The 25904-nt window shown below is 31.6% G+C and overlaps 1 protein-coding gene across 1 annotated transcript; it reads right to left on the bottom strand.

Moving 5' to 3' along the window:
* Positions 1 to 11707: 11707 nt before the first annotated feature.
* Positions 11708 to 25742, bottom strand: LOC111419614 (uncharacterized). The gene is made up of 5 exons (XM_023052440.2): positions 25678 to 25742; positions 24730 to 25629; positions 12171 to 12374; positions 11931 to 12114; positions 11708 to 11874 (listed from the first exon to the last, which is right to left on the bottom strand). The coding sequence occupies exons 1-5, from the start codon at positions 25723 to 25725 to the stop codon at positions 11723 to 11725; spliced, it is 1488 nt and encodes a 495-aa protein (XP_022908208.2). The 5' UTR covers positions 25726 to 25742; the 3' UTR covers positions 11708 to 11722.
* Between the last annotated feature and the right edge of the window lie 162 nt (positions 25743 to 25904).

The following is a 25904-nucleotide window of genomic DNA, read 5'->3' as shown; positions in this document are numbered from 1 at the left end:
ACATCCATAAAATAGCAATCCGATGATCTCAACTATATCACATCACTTATATCACCTAGCACTTAGCATAAATATAGCACGTATTTATCACTTAATTCAAGTAATAAGTTTTATTTTTCTAAACTACTTTATCACCCTTAAATGCCCGCACATCAACTAAAATGCGTTATTAGCGAATTAACTTCCAAACATCCCCTCCTTAATTTATTGTGTGAAGAAGGAATACTGGAGGTGAATAAACAAAAAATGTAAAGACGACGAGTCGGAGCGGTTTTAAATCGTTTTTTGGTTTTAAAACTCAACCTTTCAATAAAAAAATTACTCGTTTTCTCGAAACATTTCAAATAAAACTTACGTCATTTTACTAAAATAAAATGCACTAATCGAATTTCAATGTTTAAGACTTCCTGCAAAAGAATCAGGTGTCCAACAAATAATCAAAACGAAGCAGCCAAGACGTTGGATTATGCATCATCCCTTAGTTTTTGTGTAATGAAATATAAATTTAAAAAAAATCGTATTTCAAGAACGAATTGAGATATCATCATAAAATAAAGAACATTTTAAAGCAAATTTAATGAAGAATTAATGCAAATTAATATAATTTCTTATTTTTTATAAACATCATTGTTATGATACAACAACTCCGTAGCCTTAACGGCATACCCAGTACAGCTAAAAATATAAAAATTGAAAAAAAAACTAGGAAAGTAGTAGAAGCAACAATAAATTATATTAAAGGTAGAAATGTTACTCGTAATACCCGAATTCGGACATTATCTGAAATTTTAACCTACAACGCGTTGTGGGTAAGCTTAAATGATTACAACGCGTTCTGAACAATTTCTCTGCTCATTGAGTAGCTTAAAATACTCACAACGCGTTGGGGGTATTTAGGTTTACTAAATAGCCGAAATTAACCAATTTTGCACATTGTGGACACCAAAACGTACCTAGAACGCGTTGTGAGTATTTAGCGTTTACTCAAAACACGTTGTGGACACCAAAAAATATCCACAACGCGATGTGAGTATTTCACGGTTGCTCACAACACGTTGTAGCTATTCAATGTTTACTCAATTTGTAAACCATCGTAGGTAAGTGGTCTTTCTAACCGAGATACAACAAAAGTTTATTAAGATAAAATGATCTCTTATTGAAATATAGCGATATGAAAATGAAAATTTTAAATGTTTTGGTGAGGCTACTCCTTGAAGAGTTAGCTCTACAAGGAAAAATAAGAAGATTACAAAGAAAAGTTTCATCGTTTTGAGAAATTAATAAAATTGAAAACGACTCACCGAATGGATGTTGTTTCCCTTGGGATTTACTTCGAAGCTCAGCTGGAAAGAAAAGATCATTTAATTTATTGTGACAAAAAAATGAGTTAATACGATACCTTTTAACATCCATAAAATTGCAATCCGACGATCTCAACTATATTACATCACTAATATCATCTAACACTTGGCATAAATATAGCACGTATTTATCAATTAATTCAAGTAATAACTACTTTATCACCCTTAAATGCTCGCATATCAACTAAAATGCGTTTTTATCTGATCAACTTCCAAACATCCCCTCCTTAATTTATTGTGTGAAGAAGGAATACTGGAGGTGAATAAACAAAAAATGTAAAGACGACGGAGCGAAGCGGTTTTAAATCGTGTCTTGGTTTTCACCTTTCAATAAAAAAATTACTCGTTTTCTCGAAACATTTCAAATAAAACTTATGTCATTTTACTAAAATAAAACGCAATTAATCGAATTTCAATATTTAACACTTCCTCCAGAAGAATCAGATGTCCACCAAATAATTAAAACGAAGCAGCCAAGACGTTGGATAATGCATGATCCCTTATTTTTTGTGTGATGAAAAATACATTAAAAAAAATCGTATATCAAGAACGAATTGAGATATCATCATGAAATAAGAAATATTTTAAAACCAATTTAATGAAGATTTAATATCATGAAAACATACGCAAAGATTAAATTGAAATACCATATAATTTGGCAGCCAAAAATTCCCAAAGAAATTGTTTTATTTGATATAAAAAAAGAGACTCCCCCTTAAAAACCTTGAAGTAGATTATACTAGTATTATTTGGGGTGGTTTAGACCCAATTTCAAATTGTTTCATGTCTTGACAATGTTAATAATTAAAGCTTTATAATTTTACAAGCACGAAATGTAAAAATTTATTGAATGGTACTGTTTTTCAAGCACAAATCCAATGAGTAGCGTTTAAACGGTTTTTATCTGGCAACATTACACCGTTCAAATCGCGAATTATCTCGATATGTTTTGGTAAATTAATAAAATTGAAAACGACTCACCGAATGGATGTTGTTTCCCTTCGATTTTACTTCGAAGCTCAGCTGGAAAGAAAAGATAAATTAATTTATTGTGACAAAAAAATGAATTAATACGATACCTTTTAACATCCATAAAATAGCAATCCGATGATCTCAACTATATCACATCACTAATATCACCTAGCACTTAGCATAAATATAGCACGTATTTATCACTTAATTCAACTAATAAGTTTTATTTTTCTAAACTACTTTATCACCCTTAAATGCCCGCACATCAACTAAAATGCGTTATTAGCGAATCAACTTCCAAACATCCCCTCCTTAATTTATTGTGTGAAGAAGGAATACTGGAGGTGAATAAACAAAAAATGTAAAGACGACGGGTCGGAGCGGTTTTAAATCGTTTTTTGGTTTTAAAACTCAACCTTTCAATAAAAAAATTACTCGTTTTCTCGAAACATTTCAAATAAAACTTACGTTATTTTACTAAAATAAAACGCACTAATCGAATTTCAATGTTTAACACTTTCTGCAAAAGAATCAGGTGCCCAACAAATTATTAAAACGAAACAGCCAAGACGTTGGATTATGTATCATCTCTTATTTTTGTGTCATGAAATATAAATTAAAAAAAATCGTATCTCAAGAACGAATTGAGATATCATCATAAAATAAAGAACATTTTAAAGCAAATTTAATGAAGAATTAATGCAAATTAATATAATTTCTTATTTTTTATAAACATCATTGTTATGATACAACAACTCCGTAGCCTTAACGGCATACCCAGTACAGCTAAAAATATAAAAATTGAAAAAAAAACTAGGAAAGTAGTAGAAGCAACAATAAATTATATTAAAGGTAGAAATGTTACTCTTAATACCCGAATTCGGACATTATCTGAAATTTTAACCTACAACGCGTTGTGGGTAAGCTTAAATGATTACAACGCGTTCTGAACAATTTCTCTGCTCATTGAGTAGCTTAAAATACTCACAACGCGTTGGGGGTATTTAGGTTTACTAAATAGCCGAAATTAACCAATTTTGCACATTGTGGACACCAAAACGTACCTAGAACGCGTTGTGAGTATTTAGCGTTTACTCAAAACACGTTGTGGGCACCAAAAGGTATCCACAAGGCGATGTGAGTATTTCACGGTTGCTCACAACACGTTGTAGCTATTCAATGTTTACTCAATTTGTAAACCATCGTAGGTAAGTGGTCTTTCTAACCGAGATACAACAAAAGTTTATAAAGATAAAATGATCTCTTATTGAAATATAGCGATATGAAAATGAAAATTTTAAATGTTTTGGTGAGGCTACTCCTTGAAGAGTTAGCTCTACAAGGAAAAATAAGAAGATTACAAAGAAAAGTTTCATCGTTTTGAGAAATTAATAAAATTGAAAACGACTCACCGAATGGATGTTGTTTCCCTTGGGATTTACTTCGAAGCTCAGCTGGAAAGAAAAGATCATTTAATTTATTGTGACAAAAAAATGAGTTAATACGATACCTTTTAACATCCATAAAATTGCAATCCGACGATCTCAACTATATCACATCACTAATATCATCTAACACTTGGCATAAATATAGCACGTATTTATCACTTACTTCAAGTAGTAACTACTTTATCACCCTTAAATGCTCGCATATCAACTAAAATGCGTTTTTAGCGGATCAACTTCCAAACATCCCCTCCTTAATTTATTGTGTGAAGAAGGAATACTGGAGGTGAATAAACAAAAAATGTAAAGACGCGGGGCGAAGCGGTTTTAAATCGTTTTTTGGTTTTAAAACTCAACCTTTCCATAAAAAAATTACTCGTTTTCTCGAAACATTTCAAATAAAACTTACGTCATTTTACTAAAATAAAATGCACTAATCGAATTTCAATGTTTAACACTTCCTGCAAAAGAAAGTCTAGCCCCCAATACAAAAAAATTAATTGATCATCGGGTACATCGTTTACGAGTTATCACCACTTAAAAAAAAGGTCATTTTGGTCAAAGATTGAGCTTTCGAATGAGACAATGTTTATCGAAATCGGTTGAGTGGTTCTCTTGTTATAATCAAAATACTATACATGTAAAATCCTATCTAATTGGGGGCTAACTTCGCATAGGTCATTATTTGGTATAATTTGTATATCTCGGATAAACTTAGGTTGCTGCCAAGATACTGTACTATTGATGCTGAAACTTACACTTCGGCTGTTGAGCATTCTTGAAGTTGCGGCTCTACAACCTTAATGTCGAGGTCGCGTGCTGTCGAGACACTTCAATTTCAAAGCAAGAGAGATTCGACCAAGATACATTAAGTTAAATACGGTTTTCAAAAAAATGATTTTTATACCTAGGTAGATGATAACATCTGATGACTTGAGGTCGGTTTCGGTCGAACATTACAATCTTGCGTGCAATTTTTATTATCTATATTCTAGATGGAGAACATAATTTTTACACCTTTCCGAATATGATAATGATAAATATGATGTATTTCTGTTACATTTGAGATTTAGGTCGAAAATATGAAAGATGTTAATGCTTTACAACAATTAAATAAATTAAATTCGGACGAGGTTTTAACTGGTTTAAGAATTAAGTTAAAAAAGTTTGTTAAAAACATGTTTACAAGTATTACAAGAACTGGACGAGGCGAGATGTCATAAATACATCTACAACATTTTCTGTAAGTAACTACTGAGGAGTTGTGTATGGCTGCGGAGTTTTATACCTCAAGGCTATGCTTTGTCGAATAGACGACGCAACATTCAAAGTGGTCATACAGATGAGCAATACATCAGTTAGTTTATTTACTACAAAGAAAATCGAAAATCGTATTTGTCTTTAGATTATCTTTATTTAAAAATCAATTTATTTCAAGACGCACAAAATTCTATTTTGTGCCCTCTACACAAACAGTAATCCCGAGAGTTAATTCAGTCCAGTGCTTTTTCCCAAAAAACAACAATATATCCAGCACTGAATTGACCAGGGAATAATGTATTGCAGTGGCGCTGGAATGGGCGAGCTGAGATGAAATAGTAGATTGTTCAATCCACTCTCTGGACTGGATTGCTCATTGAAATGAGTGCATTCCAGTCTATTTTTGGCCGGTTCACATTATTCAAGTAGTATACCAGTCCAGTAATCGAAAACCAGCTTTTTCATAATACTCACCAAGTGGCAAATTATATTTGAGCCTTTGCCCAAATATGGTGAAGCACCAATAACTTACTTTCTGCCGCTATCACACATCATCAGCATTTTTAATCCATATTTTGCTAACTTATTTGGTATGTACATTCGAAATTTGTATTTGCTTTGAACGCCAGCAGTTGCTTGTCAATGGGTAAGTATGGTCTAGAAGTATAATTTTCGCGGCATTTTTAAATAAACATTTTTCTTTTCTCTTATAGAAGCAAATTTGTCTTCTAATAAGTGTATGTACATAAACTTATCATCGAATTGGAGACATGACATAAGGAACTTAAATTTGTATTTCCTCATTGTTGCTATATGTTATCATTCATTATAGATTGATGCTGGTCCATCATGACAGTTGTCAGATCTAGTATTCTCGTAAAAGGTAATATTTTTGACGGAGTCTGTTTCAATTATGCTTTAAGATTTGGTTGATTATGGCATTCCTTGTAAATGTTTGAAAGCACTGCAGTAGGTCAAGTTATTCTACACAAAACGGTTTTTGATAGTGAACTTTGAAAACACCTAATAAACGTTGTTACTTTATGCCAAGTAAAACAAGTTTGTTGTTTTATTTATCTACTATACAGTTAAATCACATTGCAAAAATCAACTGGTAATTGATAATAAACCTAGCCTATGTACTTTCTCTGAAGTAAATAAAATAAAATAATTGTCTTTTCATTAATTTTGCAGAAAATTTTGTTCTAAGTTTTCATGCGCAATTGCTTTACGTTGGAGTGTCTGATTTGCCGATTACGACAGAGTTTGTCTAATAACACATATAATGAAATAATGAACATTCTTCCCCCTTGTTCCTAATTTATACATCTCAAATATCTTCATCTCTTAATCTTGAATGTTCACATGTATGCTAAAGTGTTGACCCGAACTGTACACTTATAAGATTTAAATTAAATACAATCAAAAATAGCATGTTTGCAGAAAAATTAAAAAGATTGTTTTGCACTTACATTTTTATATCTAGCTAATTTTGGCAGAAAATAGGATGCTGGTGATGATTATGTTAATTAAGTGGCTTTATGAAGCAAAATTGAATATTGTCAATTAGTTACAAGCCATTTTGACAGTCAAAAGCTACCAATTTAATTTAAATATCAATCACAATAAAATCATTTTTTTCAATTATTTGACCAGGAGTTATTTAAAGTATCGACAAGGTCCTCGTGGAACGATCTTGAAAAATCGGATTGAGGACTATCCACAGTAATGCAACGCTGTTTTTAATAAATTGACACTTTCTGCGCCTTTCAAGCTTTTAATAAGAAAATAAGCAGCTGGTACTTTCCAGCCGCCGTTCGATAAAAACCAAAGCTTTCTTTGCCAATGAAATGTGGTCACTATCATGATTACTTCTAAGGTTCATTCCTTCATAAAACCTATTTTCATCAAAAATTCTTGTTTTTCGTAGCCATTTCATTAATAATAAGATTTACTAAAATATTTTCTGTAGAAGCTTTTACAGCGATGAAACTTTTCTTTGTAATCTTCTTATTTTTCCTTGTAGAGCTAACTCTTCAAGGAGTAGCCCCACCAAAACATTTAAAATTTTCATTTTCATATCGCTATATTTCAATAAGAGATCATTTTATCTTAATAAACTTTTGTTGTATCTCGGTTAGAAAGACCACTTACCTACGATAGTTTACAAATTGAGTAAACATTGAATAGCTACAACGTGTTGTGAGCAACCGTGAAATACTCACATCGCGTTGTGGATACCTTTTGGTGTCCACAACGTGTTTTGAGTAAACACTAAATACTGACAACGCGTTCTAGGTACGTTTTGGTGTCCACAATGTGCAAAATTGGTTAATTTCGGCTATTTAGTAAACCTAAATACCCCCAACGCGTTGTGAGTATTTTAAGCTACTCAATGAGCAAAGAAATTGTTTAGAACGCGTTGTAATCATTTAAGCTTACCCACAACGCGTTGTAGGTTAAAATTTCAGATAATGTCCGAATTCGGGTATTACGAGTAATATTTCTACCTTTAATATAATTTATTGTTTATTATTTTTTTCAATTTTTATATTTTTAGCTGTACTGGGTATGCCGTTAAGGCTACGGAGTTGTTGTATCATAACAACGATGTTTATAAAAAATAAGAAATTATATTAATTTGCATTAATTCTTCATTAAATTTGCTTTAAAATGTTTTTTGTTTTATGATGATATCTCAATTCGTTCTTGAGATACGATTTTTTTTAATTTATATTTCATGACACAAAAATAAGGGATGATACATAATCCAACGTCTTGGCTGCTTCGTTTTAATAATTTGTTGGGCACCTGATTCTTTTGCAGAAAGTGTTAAACATTGAAATTCGATTAGTGCGTTTTATTTTAGTAAAATAACGTAAATTTTATTTGAAATGTTTCGAGAAAACGAGTAATTTTTTTATTGAAAGGTTGAGTTTTAAAACCAAAAAACGATTTAAAACCGCTCCGACCGTCGCCTTTACATTTTTTGTTTATTCACCTCCAGTATTCCTTCTTCACACAATAAATTAAGGAGGGGATGTTTGGAAGTTGATTCGCTAATAACGCATTTTAGTTGATGTGCGGGCATTTAAGGGTGATAAAGTAGTTTAGAAAAATAAAACTTATTACTTGAATTAAGTGATAAATACGTGCTATATTTATGCTAAGTGCTAGGTGATATTAGTGATGTGATATAGTTGAGATCATCGGATTGCTATTTTATGGATGTTAAAAGGTATCATATTAATTCATTTTTTTTGTCACAATAAATTAATTTATCTTTTCTTTCCAGCTGAGCTTCGAAGTAAAATCCAAGGGAAACAACATCCATTCGGTGAGTCGTTTACAATTTTATTAATTTACCAAAACATATCGGGATAATTCGCGATTTGAACGGTGTAATGTTGCCAGATAAAAACCGTTTGAATGCTACTCATTGGATTTGTGCTTGAAAAACAGTACCATTCAATAAATTTTTACATTTCGTGATTGTAAAATTATAAAGCTTTAATTATTAATATTGTCAAGACATGAAATAATTTGAAATTGAGTCTAAACCACCCCAAATAATACTAGTATAATCTACTTCAAGGTTTTTAAGGGGGAGTCTCTTTTTTTATATCAAATAAAACAATTTCTTTGGGAATTTTTGGCTGCCAAATTCTATGGTATTTCAATTTAATCTTTGCATATGTTTTCATGATATTAAATCTTCATTAAATTGGCTTTAAAATATTTTTTATTTCATGATGATATCTCAATTCGTTCTTGATATACGATTTTTTTAAAATTTATTTTTCATGACACAAAAAATAAGGGTTCATGCATAATCCAACGGCTTGGCTGCTTCGTTTTAATTATTTGTTGGACATCTGATTCTTCTGGAGGAAGTGTTAAATATTGAAATTCGATTACTTGCGTTTTATTTTAGTAAAATGTCATAAGTTTTATTTGAAATGTTTCGAGAAAACGAGTAATTTTTTTATTGAAAGGTGAAAACCAAGAAACGATTTAAAACCGCTTCGCCCCGTCGTCTTTACATTTTTTGTTTATTCACCTCCAGTATTCCTTTTTCACAATAAATTAAGGAGAGGATGTTTGGAAATTGATTCCCTAATAACGCATTTTAGTTGATATGCGGGCATTTAAGGGTGATAAAGTAGTTTAGAAAAATAAAACGTATTACTTGAATTAAGTGATAAATACGTGCTATATTTATGCCAAGTGCTAGGTGATATTAGTGATGTGATATAGTTGAGATCGTCGGATTGCTATTTTCTGGATGGTAAAAGGTATCGTATTAACTCATTTTTTTGTCACAATAAATTAAATGATCTTTTCTTTCCAGCTGAGCTTCGAAGTAAATCTCAAGGGAAACAACATCCATTCGGTGAGTCGTTTTCAATTTTATTAATTTCCCAAAACATATCGGAATAATTCGTGATTTGAACGGTGTAATGTTGCCAGATAAAACCCGTTTGAGCGCTACTCATTGGATTTGTGCCTGAAAAACGGTATCATTCAATAAATTTTTGCATTTTGTGCTTGAAAAATTATAAAGCTTTAATTATCAACAATGTCAAAAGATGAAATAATTTGAAATTGAGTGTAAACCACTCCAAATAATACTAGTATAATCTAATTCAAGCTTTTTAAGGGAGGAGTCTCTTTTTTTGTATCAAATAAAATGATTTCTTTGGGAATCTTTTTGCTGCCAAATTATGTGGTATTTCAATTTGATATTTTGCGTGTATTTTCATGATATATTTACTTATTTAGAAAGAATTGTTTATAGAAAATAATCTTTACATTATCTCTCAACCAAGTTGGTGCGTGGATTGTCTAAGTTGCTGGTTGACACAATATCTATCCTTGAAATGATCTAAAACTCAAAAATCAAATGATTTTCTTTTCTATATACTAGTGACTATCGTTTGAACTAGAGCTAAGCAAAAAAAACATTATTGGCAAAATGGCGCCTAGTCAAATTAAGATAATCGATTTTATATAGGACATATGAGGTATAAAAGATGTAAAATGAGCACGTCGGATTGCTATTTTCTGGATGTTAAAAGGTATCGTATTAATTCATTTTTTTTGTTACAATGAATTAATTGATCTTTTCTTTCCAGCTGAGCTTCGAAGTAAAATCCAAGGGAAACAACATCCATTCGGTGAGTCGTTTTACTAAACATGGAAAAAAACTCGCCCTGTATAAGTGTTTAATAAGACCAGTGGTAACGTACGAATGCGAAACATGAACGCTACTAAAAAAGTTCGAAAGGAGAATAGTAAGAAGGATATTTAAACCAGTACAAGAACAAGATGGAACATGGAGAACTGGAATGAATTTTGAACTCAATGCCCTGGTTGGTGATGCGGACATAAGCAGATTTGATAAATCTCAGCGAATTAGATGGCTGGGACACATAAGAAGAATGGAAGACGATAGAAGTGCAAAAATCCTCACATAATGGAAACCAACAGAGTAAAGACCTAGAATAAGACCTCGGATGATGGTTGGACAACGTGAAAGAATGCTTGAGGGCGATGAGAGTGAGAGACTGGTGGAGAGTGGCTAAGAGTAGACGGGGATGGTGTAGAATTATTGAGGAGGCAAAAACCCACCAAGAGCCAAAGGAAGAAGAAGAAGAAGAAGAAGGTGGATAGGCAGAAGAAACCCTATTAGATGGCCGCCACGTTCTGCTGATTTGAAAAAATTGGATTTCGTTCTGTAGGAATATGGAAAGAGCTTGGTATTTGAAAAACCACCAACAACAAAAGAAAATATGACGAACCGTGTTCGCGATGCGTTTGGAACAATCAACGTAAACGTAATTAATAAGGCTTTCCGAAGCCTTAGAAAAATACAGGCTGTTTCCTTTAAAATAACAAAGTTATGGTTCTCCAAACATTGCAATAACATTCAATAGTACTAGCGGTGTTTGAAAGACCCAAGCTTTGTTTATCAACATGCCAAATTGCAATCTTCAATATTTCACAATAATGCTGATGACGAATTTTAAGTGATCACAAGAATTTTCAAAAATTTTTACAAAATAATGAATAACACGGCAACCTTACATTTTTCCATTTAAAAAAATTAAGTTGAATGCGATCCTGCAATAGCGAAACACCCAGTATAGCTGAAAATAATTTTGATAGATGCAGCTTTAATAGTAATTTTCAACACAAAGCCACTATCTTCCGTCCCCGCACTATTGAGTGACCCTGTATAATAGTATTGATGATGTCATTAATAGTTACGTTGCTTTTAACGTAAAAATAATAACCACAATATGTTTCAACTGTACTTGAAAATTTATTATTCGTTTCGTATAATTTTGTGTTGCGTTTTAAACGGCTTGCAATACTTCGTCGATTTATTACTTTTAAGTAAATGTACTTGGAATATTGTTGAATTAGTAAATAATAATTTTCAGGAGTGAATATACTAATAGTGTAATAAAAAACATTTATGTTTGAAGATATTATAACACCGAAAGAAACTTAATAGCATGAACTTAAGATAAAATTTTGGTGATTACGAAATAATATAATCTTTTATATATTTATAATTTTTTAGCTCAAGGCCACTAAAAAATATATTCATTAATTTAACATCTCAAAAATTTAAATTAATATTTAAATAATAAACAAGTAAGATTACTTCGTAAACGTTTATTTATTTTTAATTTCTAACAATTCATCAATTTTTTTAAAAGAATTATTTAAAATCTGTTGTAAATCTTCTCTATTGATGTTGGTTTGTTTGTCAGATATTAAAGTGGCGTGAAGTTTTCCATTAAATGAAAACAAAGTCAACCCAAATTCTGAAGAGAAAAAAGAAATTGTGTATGATGTTTAAATGAAAATTATTTATACATACTTGGTCCGCCGAAATGATTTACAAACAGAAAAGATTTTTCCACATTTATATCGCCTATTTTTCCAGAATCAGGTCCCGGTATATTTGTGAAAGCTAAGCAAGTTTTTTTTACGCTTACAGTTATGAATGAGTTCATAAGAATTTGAGGGAAAAGCGTAAATATTTTTGCAAGAAAATATAGAATCTAAAAAAGGGAATCAATTTTGGTCAAAAATTGTTTATTAAAAACTGTTGACATACTTGAAAATTTGCCGTATTTCTCTGTTTCTTCACTTCTTGAATCCAAGACTTTATTTTTATATAAAAATTCTCCTCTGTTTTACAAGGGAATTTATAACACTGAACCGTTACATCATTTCTTAAAAGGTTCCACACTGTATTAATATTTTCATTAATTTCTCTACATGTATTTCCAACTATTATTTCATTTGGAACATCATTTTTCTATAAAATTAAGAAATTTTATATTTAAAAAAGTTTGCAAATTCACTGTGTTATCATGAAGTAAGTTCTCTGGTACGAATAATAAGTAAATAAGAAAGTAATGATTAATATTATATATACATATTTCTTTAACAATAAAACATTGCACCAAAATATTCGAGATATGATAACTCCATTCTTCTCCCGCAAGTCTTATAGCATCAACTTACGCATGGTACTTGACACCAAGTTGAGGAGGAATTCAGGTTAATAAGAAAAAAAAAGAAGACATGAACATAAAATTTAGATGATATAAAGGGCTAATAGGAAGATGTTTTAACCATTGAAAAGGTTGGTGGCCAAATTTAGGTGTGGTAAGGAAGAGGAGGCAAATAGATATTGGATGGAGAATGTAGAGAGGTGGTGCAGACTATGAGGTGAGGGATTAACAACTTTATTCCAAAAATAGGAATAAAAGGCAGCAAGATCCAAAAGCTTTTCAGTCTATTTGATTACTTTATTCATCAACATGATTATGTTGAGGATGAATTTATCGGTACAACTTTACGTATGGAGTGAAATGAGTCGAGAAGGATTTTCGTACTTCACAGTGAGCGTTTTGTGTTTTCTCGACATCCAACACTCCCTGCACTCCCTGTTTGGTAGAATCACTTTTAGAAATATCAACCAGGGATTCACTTATTACTACGAGCAGTATAAAAAGTATATTTACGAGAAATGCCGTTCAAACTAGACAAAAGGTCTCAAAGTACAGAGTATCATTGTAGGTGATTGATCGCAATAGAAGGTATCTTTGTTTCAGAAACAAAATATCTCGGTGTAGCTTTCGACGCAGGCTATTGTGTAACTTTGGTGGATAATAAAAAGGATATCGTCCCATATCTGATGTTCGGCACAAAAATATACCCATCGTGTAATAAAACTTTATGGTTTAGCATGTGAAAAGCAAGTGTGCCAAAAACTTGCAGGGATATCCAGGTAAATGTGTTACGAAGGCTGAAGAGCAGCAAGAAAACCGTGTAGTGATGGACTTAACTTCACCTTTAGGTCAAGGTTGTTGTGTTAATGTGGTTTGAAAAATTTTTAGACCACACTTGATTTATATTGAAGACGCGTGGCCATGAAAATAGAAACATCCCCTTTCGGAGATCAACACACGGTGGATGAGGCATTGAGGATATTACTGGAGAGTATAAGTCAAGCGACCGAAGAAGCACTGGGGAAAAGAATAGTGAAATTAACCGCACGTCATGGTAATCATAAGCCATGGTTCACACCAGAGGTGAACAGTGCTCATTTAACATACAGAGGCAACAAGTCGCCCAGGAACTAGTAGGAAAAGCTACTTCATGGACCTGTATTCACAAAGCAGAGACCAACGACCTGAAAAGCGACATACACTGCGACGAGAAGATACAATAAACATCGACGAAGACATACAAATTGCAGTAGAAGGGGTGATGAGTGTAATGAAACATCTCAAAAAGAGCAAAGCCCAAGGCCCGGACAACATCCCCAATGAATTATTGAAAAACAGAAGAGAAGAACTAGCAGAACAGTTTACCAAATTATACAGTAAGATACTGAAAGACGTAACAACACCAGATAAATGGAAAAAGAACGTCACAATACCACTGTTCAAACAGGGAAAAACATCGAATCCGGCAAATTATCGGGAAATATCCCTACAGAACACCTCTATGAACCTATTTACTCACATACTGGGTCAGCCCATCTTGCACCATACCACTTTGAGTGAAGAACAACAAGGTTTCCGGAAGAATCGTTCGACGGTCGACACGGTTTTTGTTATTAGGCAAGTAATAGAAAAGACCATTGAATATAATAAACATTTATAGACCTGACTAAAAGCTGTATTCGATAGACTACAGCTAACGGATGTTGTGGAAGAACTCAAGCGCAAGGGTCTACACTCTAACAGAACGACTTCTACCGACGACATAGAAATCAACACGGGGGTGAGACAGATGCATAGTCTTAGTTCATTGCTCTTTATTCTAATAATGGACAAAATAATATCCAGTGTGTGGAAAGTGAATCATAAAGGTCGTGCTATGCGGACGATGCACCGCTATTTGACAGTGGTTGCTGCAGGAATTTAATAAATATGTCCAGAAGTTCAACATGGAAGTGTCAACCTCTAAAACAAAAAGCATGGTCATTGCTAGGGAACGACGACGATGTAAACTAGAGCTGAACAACAGAATAATCGAACAAGAACTTAACTATCTAGGCATAATAATCTCACCATATTATGGAAACTTGGAAGAGAGTGTGAAACATCAGATGAGTAAAGCAGCCACGATAGCGGGTTCCCGGAGAAACATCGTTTGGAAAAATAAGTGCATGACAACTGCCAATAGAGCGAGGATATACAAGGCATATAATTTATGGCTGAGTTTGATATCTGCATTCCTAAAAAAGCTACAAAAAATGTTAAAAGAGTACATGTCAAAGAATCTCTCATTACTGAAAAACTATAAGCGATAGATAAAAATGTTATGATTAAAAATTGTTGATATTGAACCAAACAAGAATACTACATAACAAAGTTCCAGCCTAGTTATCACCATTTTCTACAGATAAAGCGTAAATTTCCAAAATGTCAATATTAATTGTTTATATTAAAGAATCTATCATTACTCAAAAACTATAAGCGATAGATAAAAGTTTTGTGATTAAAAATTTTTGATATTGAGCTAAACAAGAATACTACATAACAATGTTTCAGCCTAATTATCAACATTTTCTAGGAATGACGCGAACATCTTCAAAATGTCAAAATTAATTGTTTATATTAAAGAATCTATCATTACTCAAAAACTATAACCGATAGATAAAAGTTTTATGATTAAAAATGGTTGATATTGCACCAAACAAGAATACTACATAACAATGTTTCAGCCTAATTATCAACATTTTCTAGGAATGACGCGAACATTTTCAAAATGTCAAAATTAATTGTTTATATTAAAGAATCTATCATTACTCAAAAACTATAACCGATAGATAAAAGTTTTATGATTAAAAATGGTTGATATTGCACCAAACAAGAATACTACATAACAATGTTTCAGCCTAATTATCAACATTTTCTAGGAATGACGCGAACATTTTCAAAATGTCAAAATTAATTGTTTATATTAAAGAATCTATCATTACTCAAAAACTATAAGCGATAGATAAAAGTTTTGTGATTAAAAATTGTTGATATTGCACCAAACAAAGAATACTACATAACAATGTTTCAGTCTAATTATCAATGTTTTCTAGAAATGACGCGAACATTTTCAAAATGTCAAAATTAATTGTTTATATTAAAGAATCTATCATTACTCAAAAACTATAAGCGATAGATAAAAGTTTTATGATTAAAAATGGTTGATATTGCACCAAACAAGAATACTACATAACAATGTTTCAGCCTAATTATCAACATTTTCTAGGAATGACGCGAACATTTTCAAAATGTCAAAATTAATTATTTATATTAAAGAATCTATCATTACTCAAAAACTATAAGCGATAGATAAAAGTTTTATGATTACAAATGGTTGATATTGCACCAAACAAGAATACTACATAACAATGTTTCAGCCTAATTATCAACATTTTCTAGGAATGTCGCGAACATTTTCAAAATGTCAAAATTAATTGTTTATATTAAAGAATCTATCATTACTCAAAAACTATAAGCGATAGATAAAAGTTTTATGATTAAAAATGGTTGATATTGCACCAAACAAGAATACTACATAACAATGTTTCAGCCTAATTATCAACATTTTCTAGAAATGACGCGAACATTTTTAAAATGTCAAAATTATTTGTTTATATTAAAGAATCTATCATTACTCAAAAACTATAAGGGATAGATAAAAGTTTTGTGATTAAAAATTGTTGATATTGCACCAAACAAGAATACTACATAACAATGTTTCAGCCTAATTATCAACATTTTCTAGAAATGACGCGAACATTTTCAAAATGTCAAAATTAATTGTTTATATTAAAAAATCTATCATTACTCAAAAACTATAAGCGATAGATAAAAGTTTTGTGATTAAAAATTTTTGATATTACACCAAACAAGAATACTACATAACAATGTTTCAGCCTAATTATCAACATTTTCTAGGAATGACGCGAACATTTTCAAAATGTCAAAATTAATTGTTTATATTAAAGAATCTATCATTACTCAAAAACTATAAGCGATAGATAAAAGTTTTCTGATTAAAAATGGTTGATATTGCACCAAAAAAGAATACTACATAACAATGTTTCAGCCTAATTATCAACATTTTCTAGGAATGACGCGAACATTTTCAAAATGTCAAAATTAATTGTTTATATTAAAGAATCTATCATTACTCAAAAACTATAAGCGATAGATAAAAGTTTTCTGATTAAAAATGGTTGATATTGCACCAAAAAAGAATACTACATAACAATGTTTCAGCCTAATTATCAACATTTTCTAGGAATGACGCGAACATTTTCAAAATGTCAAAATTAATTGTTTATATTAAAGAATCTATCATTACTCAAAAACTATAAGCGATAGATAAAAGTTTTCTGATTAAAAATGGTTGATATTGCACCAAAAAAGAATACTACATAACAATGTTTCAGCCTAATTATCAACATTTTCTAGGAATGACGCAAACATTTTCAAAATGTCAAAATTAATTGTTTATATTAAAGAATCTATCATTACTCAAAAACTATAGGCGATAGATAAAAGTTTTGTGATTAAAAATTGTTGATATTGCACCAAACAAGAATACTACATAACAATGTTTCAGCCTAATTATTAACATTTTCTAGAAATGACGTGAATATTTTCAAAATGTCAAAATTAATTGTTTATATTAAAGAATCTATCATTATTCAAAAACTACTAGCGATAGATAAAAGTTTGGTGATTAAAAATTTTTGATATTAAACCAAACAAGAATACTACATAACAAAGTTCCAGCCTACTTATCACCATTTTCTACAGATAAAGCGAAAATTTCCAAAATGTCAAAATTGATTGTTTATATTAAAGAATCTATCATTACTCAAAAACTATAAGCGATAGATAAAAGTTTTATGATTACAAATGGTTGATATTGCACCAAACAAGAATACTACATAACAATGTTTCAGCCTAATTATCAACATTTTCTAGGAATGACGCGAACATTTTCAAAATGTCAAAATTAATGTTTATATTAAAGAATCTATCATTACTCAAAAACTATAAGCGATAGATAAAAGTTTTGTGATTAAAAATTGTTGATATTGCACCAAACAAGAATACTACATAACAATGTTTCAGCCTAATTATTAACATTTTCTAGAAATAACGTGAATATTTTCAAAATGTCAAAATTAATTGTTTATATTAAAGAATCTATCATTATTCAAAAACTACTAGCGATAGATAAAAGTTTGGTGATTAAAAATTTTTGATATTAAACCAAACAAGAATACTACATAACAAAGTTCCAGCCTAGTTATCACCATTTTCTACAGATAAAGCGAAAATTTCCAAAATGTCAAAATTGATTGTTTATATTAAAGAATCTATCATTACTCAAAAACTATAAGCGATAGATAAAAGTTTTATGATTACAAATGGTTGATATTGCACCAAACAAGAATACTACATAACAATGTTTCAGCCTAATTATCAACATTTTCTAGGAATGACGCGAACATTTTCAAAATGTCAAAATTCATTGTTTATATTAAAGAATCTATCATTACTCAAAAACTATAAGCGATAGATAAAAGTTTTATGATTAAAAATGGTTGATATTGCACCAAACAAGAATACTACATAACAATGTTTCAGCCTAATTATCAACATTTTCTAGAAATGACGCGAACATTTTCAAAATGTCAAAATTAATGTTTATATTAAAGAATCTATCATTACTCAAAAACTATAAGCGATAGATAAAAGTTTTGTGATTAAAAATGGTTGATATTGCACCAAACAAGAATATTACATAACAATGTTTCAGCCTAATTATCAACATTTTCTAGGAATGACGCGAACATTTTCAAAATGTCAAAATTAATTGTTTATATTAAAGAATCTATCATTACTCAAAAACTATAAGCGATAGATAAAAGTTTTGTGATTAAAAATTGTTGATATTGCACCAAACAAGAATACTACATAACAATGTTTCAGCCTAATTATCAACATTTTCTAGAAATGACGTGAACATTTTCAAAATGTCAAAATTAATTGTTTATATTAAAGAATCTATCATTACTCAAAAACTATAAGCGATAGATAAAAGTTTTGTGATTAAAAATGGTTGATATTGCACCAAACAAGAATACTACATAACAATGTTTCAGCCTAATTATCAACATTTTCTAGAAATGACGCGAACATTTTCAAAATGTCAAAATTAATTCTTTATATTAAAGAATCTATCATTACTCAAAAACTATAAGCGATAGATAAAAGTTTTATGATTAAAAATTGTTGATATTGAACCAATCAAAAATACCTGATAATAGTGATAAAGGTCTTGTACTATGCGGACGATGCAACGCTATTTGCGGGCAGTGAGTACCCAGAAGGGGCCCAGAAGCTCAACATGGAAGTGCCAACCTCCAAAACAAAGCATGATAATTGCTAGGAAACCACGACGATGCAAGCTAGAGCTGAACAAGAGAATAATCGAACTTAACTATTTAGAAACTAACTAAGAAACATCATTTGGAAGAATAAGTGCATGACAACTCCCAGTAAAGTGAGGATATAGATGGTATGTGTTAGACCTGTGATGACATACACCGCGGAAACTAGAGCTGACAAGGCTGAAACCAAAAGGATGGCGCGTTACGTTAAGAGACCCAAGAAGGAGACACATTAAGAAGAAACACATTAAGAGACCAAAGAAGGAGTAATGAGATCAGAGAAGAATGCCAAGTGGAATGCCAAGTGGATGTAGTAAGATGGATCTGAGGGAGGAGAAGATTTTCGAATGAACATGTGCCATGGGTGACGAATGACAGATTGATAAAATTGCTAGAAATGGAAATCTAATGAACGACATTCGGGAAGACCGTCCAAAGGATGGAAGGATCGTTGTACTTCAAAATCGCAGGCACGAGAACGAGAGGAGGAGGATAAGATGGGTAAAATAAGCTATTAGGTTTCACAAAGAAGAAGAAAAATTTTCAGTTTTTTATTTTAAGAAAAGGAAAATTTGGGTGTCCAATAGAATGAAGTATAGGAGAATAAAAAATCATAAAGAAGCCGAACAGCAACACTAATTAACGTTACAATGTGACAAATGGTGCAGAAAAAAAAACAGAAATCTAGATGTAAATGAAGCTCTGTATATTGGTATCCCTTATAAAGTCTAAAGGAAAATTTCGAGCAACGAACCCAAAAGATTAACTTTTCCATTAACCCAGATATGCCTAAATTAAAACCACTTTACAAATCATAATAACTTTATTGAAAACTTATTTAAAGAAGCAAAACAAAGTCTTACAAACAAACCATGACAATGTGTTTTTTTTTAAATTGGAAATTCGGGCCGTCCTACATGTAGGACATTCGGCACATGAATATCTATAAACGTAAAATTATTTATTAGTGTGATACTGAACAAAACACTTCGTGTGTACACCAATGTCACATTTTGCGCATCTCGTTGTAGTTTTTTGATGGCAATGAGCACACCTAGTTTGTTTTTCTTGGGGCATAACTAAATGATCTATTCGGTCGAACCGTATATCTATTTCGTGGGACCTACTGGTATGTCCTTTTTGATATGACGATGTTTTTTTATTCTGAACCAACAGCATTACAGCAATTCTCCTTCTAAAACTAAGTTGATCTAATTCTCCTCCATTCTTGCGATGCAAATGCCATGCGTTTTGAATTGCCAGTGAGATATCAAAGGAAAATACCATTTTTTTCCTCTGATCGAAATTCGATATAAGCTGATATTTTGGTCAGAGCGGTCGACACCTCCCGTATTTGTATTGTACAGGGTGTCCCAATTTCGATGTCCGCATAGGCTATCTCCGAAACTAAAAGAGATAGAAAAGAAGTAGCTTACATGTCATGATCTCGTTTTTCGAGAAAATGCTAATGCCGAAAACTCCGAACAGCTATCGTTTTTTGTTTTCGCCCTATCGGCAAAAACTGAAAATTTTGCGAAAACGACAATCGCGAATATCTCACTTATTATCAAAGATGGAGTATTATAAATAAGACATTATATGGGCAACTTTTTACGAAGAATTCAGTGGCCTTGGTAGAATTTTTTTCCCATCTTTTATTTTCGAGATTTTAGACATAACTTTATTTTTTTAAATGGAAACCATAGTTGGCTATGACTTAAAATAATTTGTTATTTTCTTCTGATAACAAATATATATAGTTTGTGGGGTATATTTCTTATAGTTATTGAATAATTAACAAAAATTCATTTTGTTCCATCTAAATCTAATGTATGTATTTAAAAGTTAATGTTGCTATGATGATAACCATACATACTATGATGGAATATAATGTATCAATTTTTTTTGTTCTTTCTAAAACTATTGTATGTATTTAAAACTTAATGTTGTTATGGTGATAACAATGCCACGATGGAAAACATTGGGTACGTTCAGCAGGTGTCAACAGTTGAATTAAATCAGTCAGCTAGTTGTATGAGGTTTAATACAGCGGAACGAAATCGGCTGAACAAGCAATTGAGAATTAGCAGTTCAGCATAACCTAAAACTATGGCCAACAATAATATTTTTGAAAATTTTGTGTTATTACAAGAGATAATGGATGATGATGTTGATTTTAAGGCTTATTTCATTTTATACAGTTCTGCCAGTTTTCAAAATTAAAGGGGAGAAATAAAAAATATTAATCCTAACCTAGAATTTCACAACCGCTGACAAACTAAGCGCAGATTACTTACGCTGAGATATTTACTAAACTGCTGCGTAACAGCGCTGACTTAACATATCGTTCAGCCACGACTGCTAATATAGCAACTTAACAGTTGACACCGGCTGAACGTGCCCATTGTTTCCAATTATTGCCAAAGTTTGTAGTAGTATTTAAAAATTCACTAACAACTCTGGCATTATGTGCTGGTGCTCCGTCATATTGAAAATATATCATTTGAGACTTATTTAATGGCAAATTGTCGACCAAAGGCACAATGTGCTGCTTTGATATATTGAGGTGTTACCTGAGTTTAAGTTTTTATGGTAGATACTATATGCCAGCATTCTATTATCTAAAAGGGCACACCATACATTGAACCTCAACCTTCTTTGAACACTCAGAGACTTCATTGGTCCAGATGACATTTTGAACAAACAGCAGATTATTTAATTTTTCTAAATATCATCTACAAAATTCTAATCTTAGATTGACATCTCCGGCACGTAAATAATGAGTTAGGCCCGCTTTGTTTGGTTTATACATATTTTTCTTTCATATTCGGGAGCAGCGGTTTTTGGGTCAGACGTCTTGTTCAATTTCTCTGCAAGATGTTGATGGATTTATCGCAAGTGAAGCCAACACATTGACTTCATCCTCTTGCAGGCCATTTTGGTATGTTTTTGCACGTGGTTTGGGGATGGACCAAAAATCTATTAAATTTTCTGCTAACCGGCTGAAGGTTTTTTCGTGCGGTTGTCTTCTTTCTGGATATCTTGTGAAATAAAATTCCGCGGCTAACGTCGCATTCTTATCTGATAACTTATAGCATTCCATTATGTTACATTTTTCATAATTTTCGAAATTCATTGTAAAGTTTTATTCAGTTTTGTTATACTTTGACACTTAACATGCTGGTGCATCGTACCAGCACATAATGCCAGAGTTGTTATCGAATTTTTAAATACAAACTTTGGTAATTATTTGATACATTATGTTCCATCATAGTATGTATGGTTATCACCATAGCAACATAATTTTTAAATACATACATTAGTTTTAGATAGAACAAAATGAATTTATGTTAATTATTCAATAACTATAAGAAATATACCACACAAACTATATATATTTGTTATCAGAAGAAAATAACAAATTATTTTAGGTCATAGCCAACTATGGTTTCCATTTAAAAAAATAAAGTTATGTCTCAAATCTCGAAAATAAAAGATGAGAAAAAAATTCTACCTACGCCACTGAATTCTTCGTAAAAAGTTGCCCATATAATGTTTTATTTATAATACTCCATCTTTGATAATAAGTGAGATATTCGCGATTGTCGTTTTCGCATAATTTTCAGTTTTTGCCGATAGGACGAAAACAAAAGACGATAGCTGTTCGGAGTTTTCGGCATTAGCATTTTCTCTAAAAACGAGATCATGACATGTAAGCTACTTTTTTTCTATCTCTTTTAGTTTCGGAGATAGCCTATGTGGACATCGAAATTGGGACACCCTGTACATCTGTATAAGATGCGGCTGCTGTACCTGAATATTCTTCTTTTCTTTTTGCGAATAACGTGTGACCGAGTGAATTGGGGCAACTCCAGAAAAATTGGAACAAACAGAAACTACACTATTATCGTGCCATTTTATTGCAATTATATTCTGTTCTACAATTTTTGCATAATCATAACTTCCTTTGCGCTGTTTCTTTATGAGTTTTGAATCTATAAGAGAAATGTCTTTTAGCCTGTTTTCTCTAACCGTACCAGTAGCATAAAAATTCCGGTCAGTTAGTTTTTCGATCAACGGAATTGACGTAAAAAAGTTATCAAAAAAGAGATGAAATTTTTTATCTGGCCATTTCTTACGTAAAGCTTGCGCATATTCTAAGACTACTCCAGCACTAACTCCCATTTCAGAAAAGTTTTCACTTATATTTGTAGAGGCTCCTTGATAAGGTTCGAACCAATTCAAGTAACCTAACCTGGTACTTCCTACCCATAACTTATATCCATAGCGCATGGGTTTTCCTCGAATATACTGCTTACAGCTATGACGTCCATAATACGGAACCATAGCTTTATCAACTGAGTGCATTTTTTCAAGCGAGGAATTCTCCATGAATTTTTTATTCAACAGTGTGAAAAACGGCCTTAGTTTAGCGAATTTGTCACCCTGGTCCAACTGCTGATTATCACAGACGTGAAGATTAGAAAACAAATACTCAAACCGGTCCCTTGTAATTGCTTCTGTAATCATGACGTTACGGCAATCTTTTTCACGTTCCCAGAACATCCTCCGTCTCGGTACTTGCATATATCCGCTAAGTATCAAAACGCCTATAAAAGCGTTTACTTCCTGCTTTTCTATATTCGCTTTTCTATTTTTTTGTTGTGCGTACTTATTACTCTGATTCAAAATCAATCAGCTCTAAGGGGTTTTCTGTGATCGCCGAATTCGTAGGACTATCAAAGTCGGTGGGCGGTAATTTCAAATCTTCTTTTATCCAACTGTAGTGCATCTGTCTCTTTTTAGTTTTTACTTTTTGTTTGTTTCTTGCTGCCTTTTTTTGTGATTGTAACTCTAATAGAGGTATATTGTCATCTGATGAAAAATCACTGTCGTAGTTACTTTCAATTACGATTTCCACCGGCGCTTGTAACTGTGATGCCGGTAGGTTATTCACTGTAAGATCATTTTCTGCTCCAGAATCTTCATCTGTCAGGTCGGCTGCAGCGTTTACAGGAGGAAATATAGTTATTTCATCAACCTGGCTGACAATGTCGTCATTGTCCTCAAGCATAGCAAGGGTTGAAGCGAAAACCCCCTGTAATTAGATGAACGTGATAGTCGTTTATTATCCTAATGTCCTATATATAGTACACCCGTCTTTCACCCCCCTAATTTATACTCTAATTTACTGAATGATGCAAAACTTTTAAATAATACTAATTATACAACTATTTATTGTTACTGTAATCAAAGAATCATAACATTATTCTAATTTCTATAATTGCAAATTACCTTACCTTTCAAAGCGAACCGGGCAATAATCCATTTCCAACTTATCTTGACTTTCGGATGCACTTAAAACAAAATCTAAAGAAAACACCTAAACTGCAAGTTATCACTCTCGCTGCTACATCTAAAATGCACGACTTCATGTGACGTGCGCATTTCCAGGCGATCATGACCTTGCAAGTTTCAACAGGAATTGACCGTCCTAAATGTAGTACATTAGGCATATCTGGGTTAATCGTTTTAGAGTTTTCAAAGGACAGTAGATCAGGTAAATAGTCGACTATCTTTCGAAAAATTTAAGACATGAATTGACACTTAATTAACCAATATTTGATTATTGTGTATCAATAGATTCGTTTATTTAGCTTTATTAAAAAAATGGAAATCTTACCATCTTCAAATGATCCAAAATACCATCACTACAAGTAGTAACAACAATGTCAGTAAACGTACATTGAAACTCTCGACTTAATATCGGAATTAATTTGAGATATTTTCGTTCATCTTCAATATAAACTGCTAAATGTTGCGTACAACTTTTCAAAGATTCCAAATAATCACTTTTTATGTTATAACAATTCAAGATAAATTCAATAATCGTTGATTTTTTCAAAATTTCTTTTGACTTTTTCGATTTAATGAGGGCATGTTTAAATTTTTCTTCAACAGCGTTATTCAAAAAATATTTGTTTTGAAACGCCGTTAAACGCATTCCATCTCCTAGACAGTGATTAAATGTTATTACAACTGGATAATAATCATTACCACCCCAATTTACAGTATTTTTAAGGATTAATACATTCCATAATTTTAGTTTACTGTTCAATTCGTCGAAATGGTTTGATTCAAGGTGGTTTATGAATTCTTCTTTAGTTGAATAACCATTATCGACGGTAGTAATGATGTCGTTAATATCTACGTTATTTTTAACATAGAAATAAAGCCCACAACAACGTTGAATTGTACTTGAAAATTTATAATTCGAATTAAATAAATTTTGTGTTGCGTTTTTAACGGCTTTAATCACTTCGTCGGAAGATTTATTGTTTTCAAGTAAATATACGTAAGATATTGTGATATTTAAACGTTCTAATAAAGTATCTATGCCCAAAAATCCACCGAATTGATTTTTATATTGTATCCGTAAATAAATATTCAAAATTATCATAAATAATAGAGATGGCGCGAGAAGGCATAATCCCAAAAGTATTAAAAAAATACTTAAAAATGTTATTAATATTTGTATAAGAACATTTCCTTCCTTCGGTTGGAATGTGTAGAAAATTATTTCCTAGAAAGTATTTTTTTTATTGTTTTAATTTAATTTTAATTGATTTACCTTCGATAAAGAATGAACACACATAAAAACGGTGTTAAAAAAATCCATATTTGTAGATGTTGGTAGCGCGACAACACTTAAGACAGTAAAATTTCGGTGATTATGCAATGATCTTATATGGATTTTTTTTTTGGGTGAAGGTTATTGTATATATTTTTTATATCTTTAGACGTCATAAAACCAGGAATAAAAAAAAGCTTAAAAAATTCTAATTAATATTTCAGCGG

The sequence above is a fragment of the Onthophagus taurus genome, chromosome 6 (genome assembly GCF_036711975.1).
Source record: "Onthophagus taurus isolate NC chromosome 6, IU_Otau_3.0, whole genome shotgun sequence".
NCBI lineage: Eukaryota > Metazoa > Arthropoda > Insecta > Coleoptera > Scarabaeidae > Onthophagus > Onthophagus taurus.
The sequence above is the reverse complement of the archived record's forward strand: the minus strand, read 5'-3'. Positions and strand labels throughout refer to the sequence as shown.

What these genes read in the sequence shown, in the direction of transcription:
- LOC111419614 (XM_023052440.2), bottom strand. Translation starts at nt 25,725, where the DNA reads ATGGATTTTTTTAACACCGTTTTTATGTGTGTTCATTCTTTATCGAAG. An exon ending in TTTTGGATCATTTGAAGATG is followed by an intron (nt 12,375 to 24,729) that starts GTAAGATTTCCA and finishes TTAATTTTATAG; the next exon opens with AAAAATGATGTTCCAAATGA. An exon ending in AAATCATTTCGGCGGACCAA is followed by an intron (nt 11,875 to 11,930) that starts GTATGTATAAAT and finishes TTTTCTCTTCAG; the next exon opens with AATTTGGGTTGACTTTGTTT.